Source organism: Cavia porcellus, unplaced genomic scaffold (assembly GCF_034190915.1).
Source record: "Cavia porcellus strain 051 isolate PalLab524CR breed Dunkin Hartley unplaced genomic scaffold, mCavPor4.1 scaffold_17, whole genome shotgun sequence".
In the NCBI taxonomy this organism is placed as follows: domain Eukaryota; kingdom Metazoa; phylum Chordata; class Mammalia; order Rodentia; family Caviidae; genus Cavia; species Cavia porcellus.
Window position 1 is genome coordinate 18,422,713 of NW_026947500.1, and position 18,207 is coordinate 18,440,919.

The 18,207-nt window shown below is 47.8% G+C and overlaps 1 protein-coding gene across 2 annotated transcripts in view; it reads right to left on the reverse strand.

Moving 5' to 3' along the window:
• The window catches only part of Phf2 (PHD finger protein 2), a 93,255-nt gene that overhangs the window by 19,708 nt on the left and 55,340 nt on the right, over positions 1-18,207 (reverse strand). For both annotated transcript variants that reach the window (XM_063227318.1, XM_063227317.1), the window contains exons 3-5: positions 16,016-16,130; positions 4,065-4,225; positions 1,044-1,185 (exon numbers count right to left, since the gene is read on the reverse strand). In XM_063227318.1, the coding sequence (XP_063083388.1) occupies positions 1,044-1,185; positions 4,065-4,225; positions 16,016-16,130 (418 nt within the window). The remainder of the gene's footprint in view (positions 1-1,043; positions 1,186-4,064; positions 4,226-16,015; positions 16,131-18,207) is intronic.

An 18,207-nucleotide genomic window follows, 5' to 3' on the forward strand; every position in this document is an offset into this window, starting at 1 on the left:
CGTGAGTACCTGACAAAAGTCACCAATAATCGCCAGCAGTCCTGAGAGTGGCATGGGGAGTGAGGAGGACAGGAGGCAAAGGGGTGTCCCTGTCGGTGGGGAGGAGAACCCCAGACCAAAGCACCACCTTGCCCTGATAGAAATGCGACTCAGCACGTCCCCCGGCACCACAGCAAGTGGTGGGGAGCACAGCTGGGGAGCAAATCCTCTCCGAGTCTCTCCCTTCTGCCTCCTCTGAAGGGAAGCTGGAGTAAGAGCTGAGGTCAGTGCTTCCACGGCTCCTGGCAGTCCTGCGTCCTCTTTCCTGGGAGGTTTTGCTAATTCTCTCACTCTGTATCACTTCCTGCTGCATACACACTATCTTGCATATTTTTCAGAAGTAGGTAAAGGGAAAGTTGAGGCCAACACAAAATTCTCCTCTGTCACTTGAGGCTGTGAGCACTATGGGTCTTTCCCAAGGGCCAGGAGGCGGGCAGTTGAGTCCAGGGAGGGGTGGGAAGAGCAGGCGCTGAGCACAGGGAGTGCACGGCCCTGGGGATGGGGTAGGGCCAGCGCGTGACCAGCCTGAGGGAGGCACTCCACCCACAGTGGCCTGGGCTATGGCAGTGACACGTGGGACTCAGCAGGACAAGGACAGCGGGGCCTTGTGACCCGAGGACGGCACAGCGCAGAGCTGGGACTGGAAGGCAGAGGTGAGGACGAGCACGCTGCAGGTGTGTGGTGAGTGTGTCCACGCATGACTATGAGCTCGCTGGTGAGTGCGGTGAGTGGGTGCGTGTGCTACAGTACTGCGTGTCCACGAGTGGGTCCCGAGCGTGACTGTGTCCTCAGTGGGTGCACCTGGAAGAGGCACTCCGCACCTCACCACACAGGACCTGTCTCCTTGCTCTCTGTTTGGTCTGAACTGTCCCTCAGTTTTCCATGTTCAAAGAGAAACAGCAAAGCGGACCGGGCACATTCCATGTGGCCCGACAGCAGCCCAGAGCAGGGAGAGGCCCTCAAGCCAGGCACAGCAGTCCCCACACCTACGGTGGCCCTGTCACCTGGTGTCGGAGAACTCAAGGTTGGTGACATTGAGGACCCGTTTGCGGTTGGTGCTGTAGTAATAGTCCACGAACTCCTTCAGCTTCATCTTGCAGCCCTTCTGCTTGGTGACATCTGTCACATCCACGCTCCGCTCTGGCCCTGGGGAGGCAGCAGGAGGGTGTGAGGAGAAGGTGGCAGGACCTCCCTCTGCTCTGGCCATGGGTGGACACTGTGTGCCCTTGCCCATGCAGCAGCCCGCAAGGATGAGAAGGTGGACCCTGTGGCTCTGGGTGCTAAGCTCTTCCCTGCTGCTGCTCCTCTCAATTCTGACTGCCAAGGGCCCCACCCTCCAACTGCCACAGGGCCTGGTGGCAAATCTCAGGCCCCAGCAAGGGGGGCCAGGTCAGCGGATAAACACACAGATGCCTGTGAACAAGTCTGCTTCTGATGGCACATCCATATAATACCTGAGCCATACCTACAGCTGAAATGCTATAGCCAAGAGCCCCACATTCCTATGGTTTGGATAAGTGCCCCCCAGGTCCCTGTGTTAAATTCTCAGTCCCTGGCACTATGCAGGAGGTGGGGCCTTATACAAGGTCCTTAGATCATTGGAGCCATGTCCTTGAAGGGGACCTGGGGACCCCGGTTTCCTCTTCCTCTTGCTCCAGCATGCACTCCTGCCACAAAGTGCCACCTTCATCAGGGACCCAAAACTATGGAACCAATGGATCACGGCCTGGAACATCCAGAACTGTGACCCCAAATAAACCTTTTCCTTAACATTCACTGCCTCAGAGATTTTGTTTCAGTAACAGAAAGCTGACTCAGATAGGGAACAACGCATTATTCTAAAAACTGGTCAACTGAGGAATAGCTGATGAAGAAAGTTCCAATAACTGAATGATCCAATAACTGAAGAGGGTAAGTTCTTCACAGAAGACCCAGGAAGAGCAGAGGCAGGAGAAGGACAGATCGCACAAGCAGTCCACAGTGCCAACCCAGATGCACAGTAAGGGACTCTGACCTCTGAGAGCAGGGGAGGCCATGTGCCAGCTCCCACTGGTGCTGAGGTGCCCCTGAGGTCCTGCACACCCATGCAGGAAGGAGACCTGCTGAAAACCTGAACCCATGTCCAAGCAGGGCTCACTGATCAAGTTTACGAGAAAGTCAGGGGCCTACCAGGACACCCCACAGGGACAGCAACAACCAAGTCCCAGATGCAAGAATTTCTGATGGGCCTCAAGTCCCTTTCCCCAACAAACAGATGAGTGGAAGTGGGAAGGGCTGTCAGAAAGGAACAGCACTTCAGATGCATCAAAACCGGAAGCACACGCAGGCCCTCTTTGAACTTGGATTCAAACAGCAAGGTGGAAAAGAGGTATCTGGGGGGAACTGGACAGAATTATACTAGGTTTTACAAGCTGCAAAGGAATTATCGTGAATGCTGTAGAGTGTGAGGATGGAATTCTTGATTATTTGTTTCAAAAATGATCTGTGAGCTGTTAGAGTTTTGTGGACAAAAAAAATATATAAAAGCATTTGCTTTAAAATACTACAAGGGTGGGGGGCGAGTTTGACAGAAAACAGGCCGGTGGTTTCCAGTGGCTAGTGCCAGGTGCAAGCGGTTTGTTGTGCCCTTGTTCTGTGTGTGCTTATAAAGGTTCATGGGAGAGAGAGAGAGAGAGAGAGAGAGAGAGAGAGAGAGAGAGAGAGAGAGAGATGGACAGAGAAAGGAGGGTGGGCTCCAAGGCCCACCCTCCTGCTGCTGTGGAGGAGCAGGGCCCTTGTGGCCAGAGGAGCTGGAGCTTTGGGGCTCTCAGAATCAGAGCCCCAGGCGTGGGAAGGGTTTAAGGGATGGCTGGCTCCTAGCAGCAGTTCTCACCAGTGCTGGTGCTCCTCACCTCCCAGGTCGCCCCGGGCACGCATGGTATGGGATAGAGGAGTGACAGTGCTCTCCTGGAGCGGCTGGGTACCAGCACAGGAGTGCTGGGGGACCCTATGTGCACACATGCAGTGAGCCAGCAGCCACCTCTGGCTGGGGCAGCACCTGCCTCAGCCAGCCTGCCTTCCTTCTAGACAAAGAAGCCTTGGAATGAAGCTTCTGTAGACCCTCAGTATGGACTCCTAGCCCAGGAGGACACCCTCCAGATCCCTTTCCAAGCTGCCCCACGGTATTAGTCTGTGTTTGTCTGCGAGCTGCCCCTGGAGAGCCCAGGACCCCTGCTCCTTGCTGAAACAGAAGAAGATGGCTTCCCAGTTGGATGCTGCTGTCGGGCCCAGCGCTCACTCCCACAGATGACCACGCTGAGACCCCCAGTGCCCCCAGGTCCTGTCAGAGATGACGGTCACATGCACAGCAGTGGGGCAGCCTCGCTGAGCATAGTTCAGGCCTCCCCATTCTGGGCATGTGTCCTCAGGGCTCTTGCCCCTCTCCCTCCACTAATGTGGAGGGAGAAAACACAGGGGCCTCAGGGCCCAGCTGCTGGGGCCACTGCTGACCCCCGTCTGATACACAGACACCCTCTTCTACCCACATGGCCCCAACTATCCATGTCACAGGGCCATGGATGCCAGTGGACACAGGACAGCAGCCACCAAAGACATCATTAAGAGTCCAGAGGAACCCTGAAGAAGTGGCCTTGGTAGCGAGCAGTACCAGGCCATGGGGCTGATGAGGAAGGCCAGTCCCTGGCTGGTGGCCAGGATGGAAAGGGGGACCAGAGCCCCCAGGCTTCCAGCACATGGCAGAGGCATGGGACACACAACAGTGGATTTCATAGCTTGGAGAGTCAAGGGGTCCCCAGACCAGTGCTCCATAGCAGCCAAAGTAATTGAAGAGAAGAGAGGCCCACCAGGTCCCCTGTCCTGCGAGGACCCGAAGTCTGATCCCAGAGCCCAAACTGAGCCCTGCGTCTCATGTGTTATGTCTCACTCAGAACATAGCCAGGATGTGTGTGTGTGGGGGGAGGGGGGGAGATTCACAGAAGGTAGCCAGAAACCCAAGGTCCCCCAAGATAAGGGAGTGCCACACTCACCCACGTAGTTCTCAACGTCACTGACGTAGAATGTGGGGGCTGGCACAGCCAAGCCCAGCCCGTCTTTCTTGGGGACGAGGATGGGTTCTGTGAAGCCATGCTCCTCCATGTAGCCCAGCGTGAGCTGGCCGCCTGGCATGCGGGACACCACGTCTTCAGCACTGCGGGTGGGGAGGTGGGTCAGAGGCCACGCTGCAGCCACCCAGACAAGGTTGCAGCAGGAGATGCCCAGGCCCTCCAGGGCACTGGAGAAGTCGGCCCATGCCACCACACTGGGGTCACGGGGACAGCCATGAGCAGGCAGGATGTCCCCGTCAATCTTACCACCTGTACCCCTGCTTCCACCCATGCTACACTCTGAGATGAGGAGGTCAGGGCCACGGTGCTGAGGGACAGGGAGGCCGCTGCACCCTTCGAGCTGGCCTTCCTTCCCGCCATGGTAGAGTGGCTGGGGTGGGCTTTCTTTCCGCTGTCCCACAGCTGAGCCCAGGCTGAGGACACAGTGATGTTCCCGCTGACCCCACAGTGGGACTGGGCACTGCCCGAGATGAGCCATGCTGGGGAGTGCGTCCAGGGAGAGCTCCTGCAGAGCAAGACCAGGCCCCAGCCCAACTCCTACCTCCCGCCGTGGCCCTGGGACACAGAAGCCCAACACCACCTCTTAAGGACACTGTGGCTTCCGCTTCCAGGCCTAGGCTGAGGTCCCTCATCCGGAGCCCCAGGAGCTGCCAGGCACAGTGACCCCAACCACAGGACCCAAGCAGACCTCTCTCTCAGTCATCCCTGTTGGGACTCAGTTTCCCTACTGTACTGATAGGGCTTGCCACTCTCTGCGAAGCCCAACTTTACTCAGCTGGAGCACTCGCCAGGGGCAGAAAGAGGATGGCAGAAGCTGCCAAGTCCCACGGCAGGGAGGGACACGCACAAAGGTGCATGGAGTCAAGAGTGACACCCATGGCCCTCGACACCATGCCCTCTGTCTCCCTCCTGCTCACACTCCTGCCCCAGAGATGGTGGCAGTACCAAGGCCAGACATCTATCTACCAGACTGAATACAGAGACCCTCGTGAGCGTCCAGTCTTGGTCTGCCCTCTACTGGACATGACTGCTACCACAGGGCCAGAGACAGAGAGGTGACACAAAATAGGAGGAACAACCTTCTTAGAGCAGGATGTATCCTAGCAACCTCCCAGGAGAAATGGAGGACTAGAGAGAGCCCCGCCCTGCTGGCCCTGCTGGTGGGGACGCTGCCCTGGGCACTCAGCCCAGCCAGACAACACCGGGAACAGGCTCCATCAGACGAGCACAGCAGCTCCCAACTGGAAATGCTACGAAGAAAGACAGCAGCACATGGAGCCCGGTGGAGCCCAAGAGGAGACGAAGGTCTATTGCAGCAGAGGCCTCTGGAGGGGACGGAGGGCAGGGAGCCTGGCAGCCGGACAGGAAACCTGTCCACCCCGGTCATGGCTCCCACTGCAGGCCCAGGGCACCAGAGCTACAGAACAGCTGCAGCAGGGCAGCGACACAGTCTGCAGTTCTGTCCACCACTGCACAGACGGGACTGTAGCGGGACTAAGGTGGGAGCAGGGTGGCTACTGGAAGAAAGGTCAGTGTCTCAGGGAGCCTGACACATGGACAAGAGAGACGGGACTGGTGAGATCAGTGCTCATCAGAGGGATTGAGGGAACAGGAAGAAGCGAAGGTGGGCAGCTGGGGTTGTATGTAGGAGGGGCGGAAAGGAGGGCACAGAGCAGAGCGAGACTGAGCTAGGGACTGAGCTAGCATCCCATGTGAGACACAGGCTGGACCCTCCGGGGACAGAGCAGCTGACTAACAGCACAGATCAGAGCTGGCAGAGCCAGAAGCTGGAGTCAGGCTGCTCAGCCTCTGGGCGGGGCCAAGAACAGAGGCCCTGGAGGCAGAACCTCCAGGAGAGCAGTGGGCAGGAGAGGAAGCGGCAGGCGGGAGGAAACAGAACTTCCCCAAGACAGGGGTGCAATGCGGTGCTGCCGGAGGTCAGTTGGGAGCAGGGCAGAAGAGTGTCCGCTGGTTTTGACCATCTGGTAACATCATGAAGAACCCCTCAGGAGGAATGATGGGAAGGAGGGAATACAATACAGACAACTGAGGAGCTCAGGGAACAGAGGTCCCGCCAAGGAAGCTTCAGACTCCACCAGGAGTCTCCCATCTACCAAGGTGAGAAGCAGAAAGCTTCCCTTGAAAACCCTAAACTCCAAGCCATGTCTCAGGGGGGAGACTCCAAATTAACATTAAACCCACGGTCTAGGACACCAAACAGAATCTCAAACCAAGAAATTCACAAAGGTGACAGCAAAAGGCACTCACAAAGTCATCTCGTACAGAGACCTGTGCTGCCTGGACGTGCTAGTTACTGCAAGAGATGGATCTCCTGGGAAAGTGTGCCTCGCAGAAGGATGCAAACTCCAGGAGGGGCTCAGCAGATGCACAAGCAGAGGGAACAGCTCTTAAGACCTAAGGATAATAGCACAACGGGGAAGGAAATGTGAGGATGGATCTACTAAACACACTGGACAGGAAAGGACAAGACTAACCAGAGGGCAGGGGAGGGTGGGAAAAGAACAAACAATATGGAAACCTTACAGAAATTCTAGAAATAAAAATATGATTAAGAATTTAAAACCTAGTAGATATATTATATGGCAAGTGGGTAGGAAGAAAGATAGTGAACTGAAGGGCAATTTTGAAAAAATGACAGGATGCAGAAGAAATGGTAATGAAAAAGAAAACATTATTTTGACTCCTCCAATTAAAAGGATGCAGAACTATGGGGAGAAGAAACAAAAACAAATGCAGCAGTGCCATGTGTACTCATGATATATCAAAGGCAAGAAGATAATCTTAGATGTTTTCCAAAGACAAAAACCACATTTACTCCCAGCACTCGGGAGGCTGAAGCAGGAAGGTTGTTATGAGTGCAAGACCAGCCTGGGTTACAAGGTGAGCTCAAGGCCAGCAGAATTGTACAGTGAGACCCTGCCTCAAAAGGACAAAAAAAAAAAAAAAAAAATTACCAGAAATGAAACAAAACCTAGCTATTCCACTGACAACAGATTATCAACAACAAGAGATATCAAAAGATAATAAAGTAATATCTTCAAAGAAATAAAATAATTTTTACTACAGAACTTTAGATCAATTTCAGAATATTAGAAACCTTGAAGAATAAGGATAAAATGAAAACACAGTCAGAGAACTCAGTGGTAGCCAACTACCCCACGTCCTCCACTCCCAAGTTACAGAGGCGGTCGGATCTTGGTACAGAGGCCATGGGCAGCAGTGAGCTGTAGCCAGAGTGCATCGCCAAACAGCAGACACTAACCAAAGCGATCACCAAACTAGAAAGAGTCGACTAAAATCAACCTGAAAACCTTAGCACAAAACAAAATAGTAGAAATGTGAGAAGACCACGCAACAAAACATCTGCGAGAGCTCCCAACTCCCCCAAAGCTGATCTACGGGGAATCAAGAAGGAGGAAATTACCAAATTATTCCAAAGGGTAACAAGAGAAAAGAGATATAATTAAACAGATAATGGGCTTAATGAGCAAAAGAATTAGTAAGTTTACAGGAAACATCAATAAAAAGCTAGCTGAGCTAAACAAAATGATACAAAACACAAATGACCAAGTTAGCAAAGTACTGGAATTCATGAAAAGGAACCAAATAGATACCCAACAGATTAAAACTTCTACTAACAGAACGGGCAGCAGAAGTGACCAATCTGAGGACGATGTCAGGACCAACAGATAGGCTTGCTTTCAGGGGCCAATTATTCAGCGACACCTTAAACACAGCAAGAAAACATGAACAATGGAGCCAACAGACGCAAAGTAGACTAACCTAAGATTAACTAACTAGTAAAAAAATCAAAAGACAGAAAAAATGGCATGTCTAAAAACCTGTTTACAGAAATAATAGGAGAAAACTTTCCAAACATAAAACAGGAGATAAATGAAATAGAAGAGAACTCCTAAATGACATGCTCAGAAAGGAACCTCCCCATGACATGTCAGTCGAAATCACAGAAGTCCCAAAAGAGGTCTGAATGTCAAAGGCACTTAGAGAAAGCAACAAATCACCCATGAAAGTAAACACCTTAGAATCACAGCAGCCTTCTCAGTATAAAACAATGGGCCAAGAGAGCTTAGAGCAAAGTGTTTCAAGCCCTAAAAGAAAACAAGTTCTAACCCAGACCAAAATATCCTGCAAAATTATCTTGCAAAAGTGATGGAGAAATAGTATTCCCAAGACAAAGAGCGTCTTAATTCATTACCACCAAAGCAGCACTATAGAACATCCTCAAGGATAACTTAGAGATAGTGAAGCCAAAAGTACCAGAAAGTCTGACAGAATGAATACACCAGGTAGGGTGAACAGTGAAGCAGAAGGGAGTAGAAAAGAAAGAGCACAATAGGAAAAGAACACACAAGTAAGTCAGTGTCTGTCAGCAGCCACTCTCAAGGTGAACGCTCTTGACTTCCCATTCAAAAGACACAGGTTGGCAGGATGGATTCAGAAACAAAACCAGGGCTACGCTGCGTACAAAAACCACATTTAATCCAAAAAGAAATTCACACACTAAAGTCAAAGGATGGAAAATGATATTCCATGCATCAGTAACCTGAAAGCAAGCAGGGGCAGTAATTCTATTCTCAGATGAAGCGAACTTCAAGTCCAAACTGATCAGAGGATGCAAAGAAGGTACTACATACTGACTGTAGGGACGTGAAGGGTTGAACTGAAGGAAACAATTCAACAGAGAGAGAGATAAGAATTATAAACTCCATACACTAATACTGGCACACCCAACTGTATAAAACCAACCCTGGACATGAAAGAGCAGATAAACACCATAGCAACCATAGAGGGCACCTCAGTAATACACTATCACAGATAGATGAACTAGACAAAAATAAAATTAACAAAAACAAGTCAGAGTGAACCAAACTTTCAAACGAACAAACTTCATATGTACATTCTTCCCAAGAGCAACAGAATATGCATTCTTCTCCGCAACCCATGGGATTGTCTCCAAAATAGATCACATGCTGACCCATGAAGCACACTTAAGTAAATGCAAAGGAGCTAAAATTATCTCATGCATGTTATCAGATCATAGTGCAATGAAACTAGAAATCAACGGCAAAAGAAACCACAGAAATGATGCAAACACATGGGAATTAAACAATACCTCTTGAATAATTGATGGGTCACAGAAGAAATTAAGGAAGAAATTGATTTCTAGAATCAAATTATAATTCCAGTATAAACAGAATTTATGAAACACAACCAAAGCAGTTCTATGAGTTTTACAAGTTTCTAACTGTGAATGTTCATATCAGAAAAACAAAATGATCCCCCAGAACCCCAAGAAGTATTTTAAGGTCCTAGAAAAATAAGAATAACCCAAATCCAAAGATCATCAAAAGCAAAGCAGAAGCTAATGAAACTGAACAATCAATGAATCACAGGAATCAATGCAATCAAAGAAATCAGTCAAAGGAAGAATCAAAGGAATCAATGGAATCAATCAAAGGAAGAATCAATGAATCAAAGGAAGACCTGGTTGTTTGAAAGAATAAACAAAATACAGAAAACCTTAGCCAATCTTACAGAAAAAAAAAAAAAAAAAACGAAAAAAGGGAAAGACTCAAATCAATGTAATTACAAATGAAAAAGTGAATTTACCATGAACATTGCCAAAATCCAGATTTTTAGTAACTACTTTGAGAACCATATATTCCAATAAATTGAAGAATTTTTAAAAAAGAACAGATTCCTAGAAACAACTGAATTACAAAGACTGACCAAGAAGATATACAAATCCTAAATGATCCAGTAACAAGCAACGAATTGAAACAGGAAAAAAAAAAAAACAAGCAAACAAACAAAAAAACATCTACCAACTGAGAAATGCTGGATTCACTGCTAAACTCTACAAGAACTTTAGGGAAGAACTATACCAATATTCCTCAAACTCTTTCAATGAAGTTGAAATGGAAGGAATACTATGTCATTCCTGGAAAATGGCGTCACCCTGACTTCAAAATCAGAAATGGACGGAAACAAAAAAGAGGTCCACAGGGCCAGGGATATAACTCAGGGGCACAATGCCCACCTGGCAAGCATGAGGTTGTGAGTTCAAGTCCCAGCACCAAATAAATAAGAGGTCCACAAGTCAATCTCTTTTGCAAAAATTCTCAAAATAATACTGACAAACAATACAACAAATCATCGAAAACATTATACATTATAATCAAATAGGGTCATCCCAGGGATGCAGGGATGGCTCAAAATGCACATCAATAAATATAATCCGTCACATCAATAGAAAGAGGGGCGAAAATCACACGATCCTCTCAATATACGTATAAAAACCATTTGACAAAAATCAACATTCATTCATGATAAAAACCCTGGGGGGGGGGAGGGCCAGAAACATATAGAAGGTTTATATCTCAATCTGATAAATGGCATCTATGACAAACCAATTGCCATCAGAATAAATAGGGAAAAGCTAATAAACATTTTTCCTCCAAAATCAGGAACAAGAATGTCCAAACTCACCACTCCTGTTCCACACAGTTCTCAAAACACTAGCCAGAGCAATCAGGCAGAAGAAAGAAATAAAAGAGATGTGTATAAGAAAGGTACAAGTCAAATTACCATTATTTGCAGATGACATGATTCTCTACCTAGAAGTCCCAAAAAATTCTACAAAAGGACTCCTAGAATTAATAACCAAATTCAGAAGCATAGCAGGATACAAAATCAGCACACAAAGATCAGTGATGTGCCTGTACACCAATAATGAACTCCCCAGGAAAGAAATTAGGAAAACAATGCCATTCACAATAGCATAAAACAATGAAATGCTCAGGAAGTAACCTAAGTAAAGAAGTGAAAGACTTCTACATTGAAAACTGCATTACTCTAAACCAAGCAACTGATAAGGACATCAGGAATTGGAAAATAACCCCTGCTGCTGGATAGGCAGAAAGAGTATCTTTAACACAACCATACTTCCGAGGCTGATACATGGATTTAACACATTCCCAACTGGAATATCAATAAGCATTCCTCATAGAACTAGAGAACACAATCCTAAAATTCATACAAAATCTGAAGAGATCCCATAGCAAAAGCAATTCCTGGGAAAGAACATCATAATCCCAGATTTCAAGTTATACTACAAAGCTACAGTGATGAAAACAAAATAGCATCACCAAAAATACAGACCTATGAATCAACAGAACAGAACAGAAGATGCAAAAACAATTATAGGCACATTCAGCTATTGAATCTTTGGTAAAGAAACCAAAAACATACACTGGAGAAAAGATAGCCTCTTTACCAAGTGTTGGTGTTGGGAAAACTGGCTCTCCACATACAGAAGATTGAACTAGATCAATATCTCTCACCATGTGCTAAGCTGGATCCAAAAGCTTATTGTTAAAACAGAAATACATAATTTCCTGGAAGATAAAATAGGTAAAACCTTTGAATGCATAAGCAGAGTCAAGGACTTTGTGAACTAAACCCTAATTGCACAAGAAATAGTACCAAGAATCTAGAAATTAGACCATATTATATTAAAAAGCTTCTGCACTTGTAAAGGAAACAACCAACAGAATTGGCATGGGAAAAACCAGCAGCCCTACTTTGGGTAGAAGACTAATATCTAGAATACAGAAAGAACTAAAAAAAAAAAAATTAGATTCCCCAAAATAAAAAGACCAAATCAAAACATGGGCAAGTGAAGTGAATAGACACCTCTCAGAAGAAGTATAAATGACCAATAAATATCTGAGAAAATGTTTGACATCTCTGGCCATTGGAGAAATGCAAATTAACACTTATTCTAGAAAGAATGGCTGTCATCAAGAAATCGATCAGTAATAAACGCTGGCAAGGCTGCAGGGAGAAAGGGAAGCCTTCTCCATTGTAGGTGGGAATGTAAACTAGTACAGTCATTATGGAAATCAGTATGGAGACTCCTCAAAAAACTAAAACCAGAAATTCCATCCAACCCACTATCCTCTTCCTAGTTTTCTTCTCAAAAGAGTTAAAGGCATTATATTTCAGTGGTCCATGCATACCTGCGTTTCCAACAGCACAGCTCCTGACACCTAATCTTGGAAGCATCCTATACCCATTCTTTATCCACCATGGATAAAGAAAACATGGCAGTTATACACAGCAGAGCACCACTTTACTATAAGGAAGCTTAAACTTGAGTCCTTTGTAGGAAATAGGTATCCCTTGAGACCATAATGTTAAATGAAATAAATCAGAAAACTATCATATGGACTCTCTCATAGGAGAAACCCAAAATATAAATTTAAAAATGGGTGAAAACAACAAGAAGGAAATCAAAAGAAGGAAGATTCAAGAAAGAACAGAAGGGGCTGGGGATTTAGTTCAGCGGCATAAGCGCCTGCCCTGCAAGCAGGCAGTCGTGAGTTCGATCCCAGGTACCGACAGAAAAGGAAAAAGACAAAAAAAGAAAAAGAAAGAACAGAAGCCAGGCATGGTGGTGCATACCTATAATCCCTGCACTCAGGAGGCTGAGGCAAGAGGATCCCTACACATTTGAGGCACAGTGAGTTCAAGGCCAGCCTGAACTGCACAGAGACCCTGTCTCAAAAAGACCAAAAAAAGAAAGAAAGAAAAGTTGATCTACAGATTCTGCACAATTCCTACCAAAATTTAAGGCATTGAAGAGAAATACAAGGCACCCACATGTCCCTGTTGGAAGATACTTCACACATCCAACTTCACTACAAACATACGTCAGGACTCTACGGTCCTGGCACGGTAAGGGACACACAAAGTAACACAGTAGAATCGAGAGCCCAGAATGAATCCTTCCACCTTCCGTCAACTGCCTTGCACTGCAAGCGCTAAAACAATTCCAAAAGGGAAAGAAAAGTCTTCAATATGAAAAGCCTAGAAAACTTTTCAACAAGAAAAGTGCTGGAAAAAGTGGATATCCACAGGCGAAAAACTGAAGTTGGCCCCTCCCTCATATAGTATATAAAAATTAACTCAAAATGAGTCAAAACATTAAATATAAGAGAAAAAGCTAAATGAAGATGCTAAAACTATAAAACTCTTAGGACAAAGTGCATAAGTCTTTATGACCTTGGTTTTTTAATTGTATCAAAATTAAAATTTCTGTGCCTAAAGGACACTATGGAAAAGTAAATGACAACTCACAGAACGGGAGAAAGTACTCAGTAAGGGACAAGCACCCAGAATATTTAAGCAGCTCTTACAGCTCAACAACAAAGAGCATCGAAGGAAACTTCTGGAGCTGGGAAGGGGGCCCAGGGCTGACGGGATGGGAAGGAGGGGAGGAAAGGGAAAGGTAAGAGGGTTCAGCTGCACCGTGTATGAAAACCAGCTCCCCATAGTACGTGTATTCATTATGCATCAAAAATGCATCAATAAAGAATATTTTTTAAAAGAAAGAATGTATTAAAGAATTGCACTAAAATAAAGTCAAACTTCCCTTTGGTTAAACTGTGACAAAATCTATTAGATCACAAATAACAAAATTGTGTGATTTTGCTTTCAATAAAAAAAAAGATCACCTCCCCAAGAAAAACTAATCTGAAAGGTTGCAGAATATAAGATCACTATACAAAAATCTAGCGTATGTCTATGTCCTAGCAATGAACAATCTGAAAGTGAAATTAAAAAAACAATTTCATTCATAAAAGCACCAAAAAGAATAAAACATAAATTTAATCAAAGTATAAAACTTAGACTCTGAAAACTACAAGTCATCGTTGGAAGATCCTAAATGATCTAAATAAGTGGGGAAACACCCCATGTTCATGGCCCAAGACTTAACATCGTTCAATGGTGAAGCTCCCAAAGAAACGTGCAGAGTAGAAGCAATCCCTTTCAGAATGCCAGCTGACTTCTTGGTAGAAATGATAGGCTGACCTTAAAATTCATCCAGACATGCAAGGGACCCAGAATAACCAAAATAAACCGCCCCCCAAAAAAGCAAAGTTGAAAGACAGACTTTTTCATTTCAAAACTTCCTAAAAAACCACACTGATAAAGGCTGTGTAATTCCAGCAGAAAGACAGGCATACAACAGGGGGCTAGCACTGAATATGCAGAAAGAAACATGCGTATCTAGGGCCAGTGGGTTCCATGAAACGAAGAAGACACTTAACAGCAAAAGAATATTCTTCTCACGAATGATACTAGGACAAATGCATAGCTGCATGCAAAATAAATAAAAAGAGATCTTCATCTCATACTACATCAAAATTTAATAAATGCATCAAAGAACAAGTTGTAAATAACACAACTACAGGCCTATTTAAAGAAAACACAGGGAGGCCAGGCGTGGGAGTGTACACCTGTCACCCCAGAACTCTGGGAGGCTGAGGCAGGATAGAAAGTTCAAGTCCAGCCTGGAAAACCTAAAATAAAGTAAGATTCTTTCTGGAAAATTAAAAAAGGGTTGGGGATGCAGCTCAGTGCAAAGGCCCTGGGTTCAACCCCCCACTACCACAAAGAAAGAGAAAGAGAGGGAGGGGAAGTGGGGAAGGTGGAGGAAAAGAAAAAGGAGGAGAGGAGAGAAGGGGAGGGGAGGGGAAGGGAGGACAGCAGAGGAGGGGAAGAGAGGAAAGAAAGAAAGAAAGACACCACAAACAGCACCACCAACAAAAATAGATACATCAGACCACATCAAAATTACTTTTGTGTTTCAAAGAACGCTACCAAGAACGAAAATACAATCCACAAAATAAAAAACAGTATTTGCAAATCATATATACAATAAAGGACCTCTATCCTGAAGTATATAAAAAGCTTTTACAATTCCTTGATGAAAAGAAAACAGATTTATAACAGGGGAAAGATATTTCTCTAAGGAGATACACAGAGACACAGAGGCACATGGAAAGACACCAACACCCTCAGTCAGGACACAAACACCAGAGGCCGTGAGAAGTCACTGCACACCCAGGAGGCGCGGGGTCAAGGGGCAGCCGCATTGCTGCAGGACTATGCAGCAGTTTGGCAGCCCTAGAAAACCACCTGCCAGGTCTCCAGACAACTCGGTGTGGGGCTCCCATCCCACGCAGCCATTCTACGCCTCACAAATGAAAGCGTTCACGTGGAGATCTAGACCAGAATTACACATAGCCAAAAAAGTGGAAACAACCCAAATGCCCATCAGCAGAATAACAGAAATGCAAAGTACCCAGAATGTGGTCTAGTTGTGCTGTGGAATATTACTCAGCCATGAAAAGAAATGAAGGACTAACGCATACTCCAGTGTGGATAAGCCCACACATGACGTTGAACAAAAGCCAGACATCTGTTCCACAGTCCTCTGTCTAGGAAATGCCATGAGAGAAGCCAGTCTGGAGATGAAACAGGAGCTGTGGCTGCTTAGGCGGGTGTGGGGCAGGAGATAGGGGTGCTAGATAACAGTGAAGCTCTATGCATCTGTGCACAAACCAGAAACTACCCAACTGCGCACTCTTCCCCGGATGGTACCAGGGCACGTGGATCGCAGCTCAGGGAAGGGGGCAAATGCTGGAAGTAGAAAGCACTTCATGCATAGAGGAGCTAGGGTAAAAGACCCTGATTCCTCATCAGAAATCACACAAGCCAGGTGGGCGAGGGAGAAACATTCCAAGTGCTAGAAGAGACCCGTCCAGCTCAAAATCCACTGTCCACTGCAACTGCCCTCCAAAGGGAAGGAGAGAGAGAGATGTGGTCAGAGAACCGGAGCGGGAGGTGAGCAGGGCTGGGCTCACGCAGGAACGCAGGAGAGCCCCTGCGGTCACCAGCACTGCCCCACGCCCTGCCCCTCACCCCAGTGCTGACCCAGGGCAGCGCAGCCAGGCCCCAGGGAAGGGCTCGCCAAGGCGCACCTGGGGAAGGTTCGGCTCCGCAGCTCCTTGATGAAGAGCTGGCTGCCGTTCTGCACGGGCTTCACGTCGGGCGTCTGCCCCAGGCCGTGTTTGTGCCAGGTCCGCTTCTTCTTGACTGCGGGGGAAATGGGGGACGGGGCGGGGTAAGGGCCAATGCCCAGCTCTGGGGCCCTCACCCCCACCACCCGACAAGGGGCCCAGCAGGGCATCCTGGGGGGTGGAAAGGAAGTTGGGGAGCTGAAGACACCCCAAAATGGGAAGCCACCTGAGGGTCTCACCTCGCCACTCTAGCACCTCTTCACACACACACACACACACACACACACATACACACAGAGAGAGACACACACACGGACACACACATGGACACAGACACAGATATAGGGACACACACAGACACAGATAGACAGATACATACACACAGACACACAGACATATGGATACACACAGACACACAGACAGACAGAAAGACACACATACACAGACACATATACACATGCACATAAACATAGGGGGGCACTCCCCCCCACACCCCATCCCTCACTCTCTGGTCCTGGAGATAGGTCTCCCAGGACCCCTCCTCTTTCAGGCACCAAGTCAGGCCAAAGGCACCTCCTGGAAGGTCCCCAGCCACCGGGACAGCCATCCTGTAGCTGGATGACATCTGCTGGTGCCCAATCAGCTCATCTCTCTGCTAGGACCTTCGCTGCTTAGCAGCCACCACTGCTGGCAACAGTCTTCTCCCCACCTCCCGTTCCCTACTGGTGACAACACAGCCATGAAGATGACCTGGGTGTCCCCAAGTGGACCAGTACTGAACCTCAGGTCATCCTCTGAGCATCAGCATTTCACCCCAGCCCATCAGGGAACAAAGACCATCACCTTTGGATGGACAGTAAGTTCAGCCAGTTAGGTAACCTTGTACTGTGATGGGGCCGCCTCGTCCACAGCTGCTGCCACTGCAGTGCCTCCCTGCCCCTCTTAGGCTTTGGTCACATGGTGACCCTTGCCAAGCACCTGTTCAAGAGGCCTGGGCCAGTTAAACCTGGGGGACCCAAAATCAAAGGGACACAGCTGGACAGTGTAGGAAAGGGCCTGCAGTCCCAGGGCAGTGGCCATGGGCAGCCCCACTTGCTGAGACAAATGCAGACCACAGCCCAGGCGGGAAGCTGGGAGGTGGCCTTTGGGCCCCCAGAGAGCTCCCAGCAGTGGCCACAGGGGGGGGCTTCTGGTCACCAAGGTGCTTGCTGTCAATACAGCAGCCAGCTGGGGTGTCACAGACAGGTACTGGTCTCAGGGCAGACTCCTCACAGGTCTAAGGACACTCCAGCAAGAAGCGCTAGCACTGCACCTCTGAGGCTCAGGTTCCCCAACAGTAGCAGCACGCGTCTGCGAGCCCCAGGACATACACAGCAGCTCTGCACACACACACACATGCAAGTACACAATGAATGGCATCTTTGTTCCCTGCCCTCCACACTCATCTCCTGAAATGCACAGTCTCCAAAGTGATGATGCTAAGAGGTGAGCTTTGGAAGAGAACCCATCATGCACATGGAGTCCTCAGATTAGAGGCCCCAGGGAGCTCCTCTGCCCCTGTATCAAGCAAGAAGAGGCCACCATGAACCACTGGACACCGAATGTGCCAGCACCTTGATCTGGAGCTCCCAACCTCCAGAAAGGTGAGAAATTAATTTACTATTATGTAAGAGACCAGTGTGTGGTACTTCACTGTAGCAGCCCAAATAGACAAATTCACATGCACGCATAAAAACATACAAGTGCACACATGCACGCACACACACACACACATATTGCATATCACTCCTGGAGGGCTGACTGTAGGAAATGGGAAAGGGGCTCCTGCACCTGGCCCTAGGTGACCGCCAGGCTTTTGCCCCCACTGGCCCAGGCAAAGGGCAGCATCTGGCCAAGGCAGGTGCACACCCTTCTCAGCAGGTACCACCAGGTCAGGGGTGTTTCTGGGAACTCCTGAGAATGCTAACAACAATCAAACTATGTGCTCCCCAATCTGCACAGCCTGCTTGGCCCTGCCCTCTGTGGTCACCCAACTCAGTCATGCATATGAAAGCACCCAGACAATGACCACTCAGAACACTGAAGACTGCAGGGCCAGACGGCCCTGGCCTGGGGTCTCCAGCTTTTTCCGCCAATGAACGTAGGACTTCTCA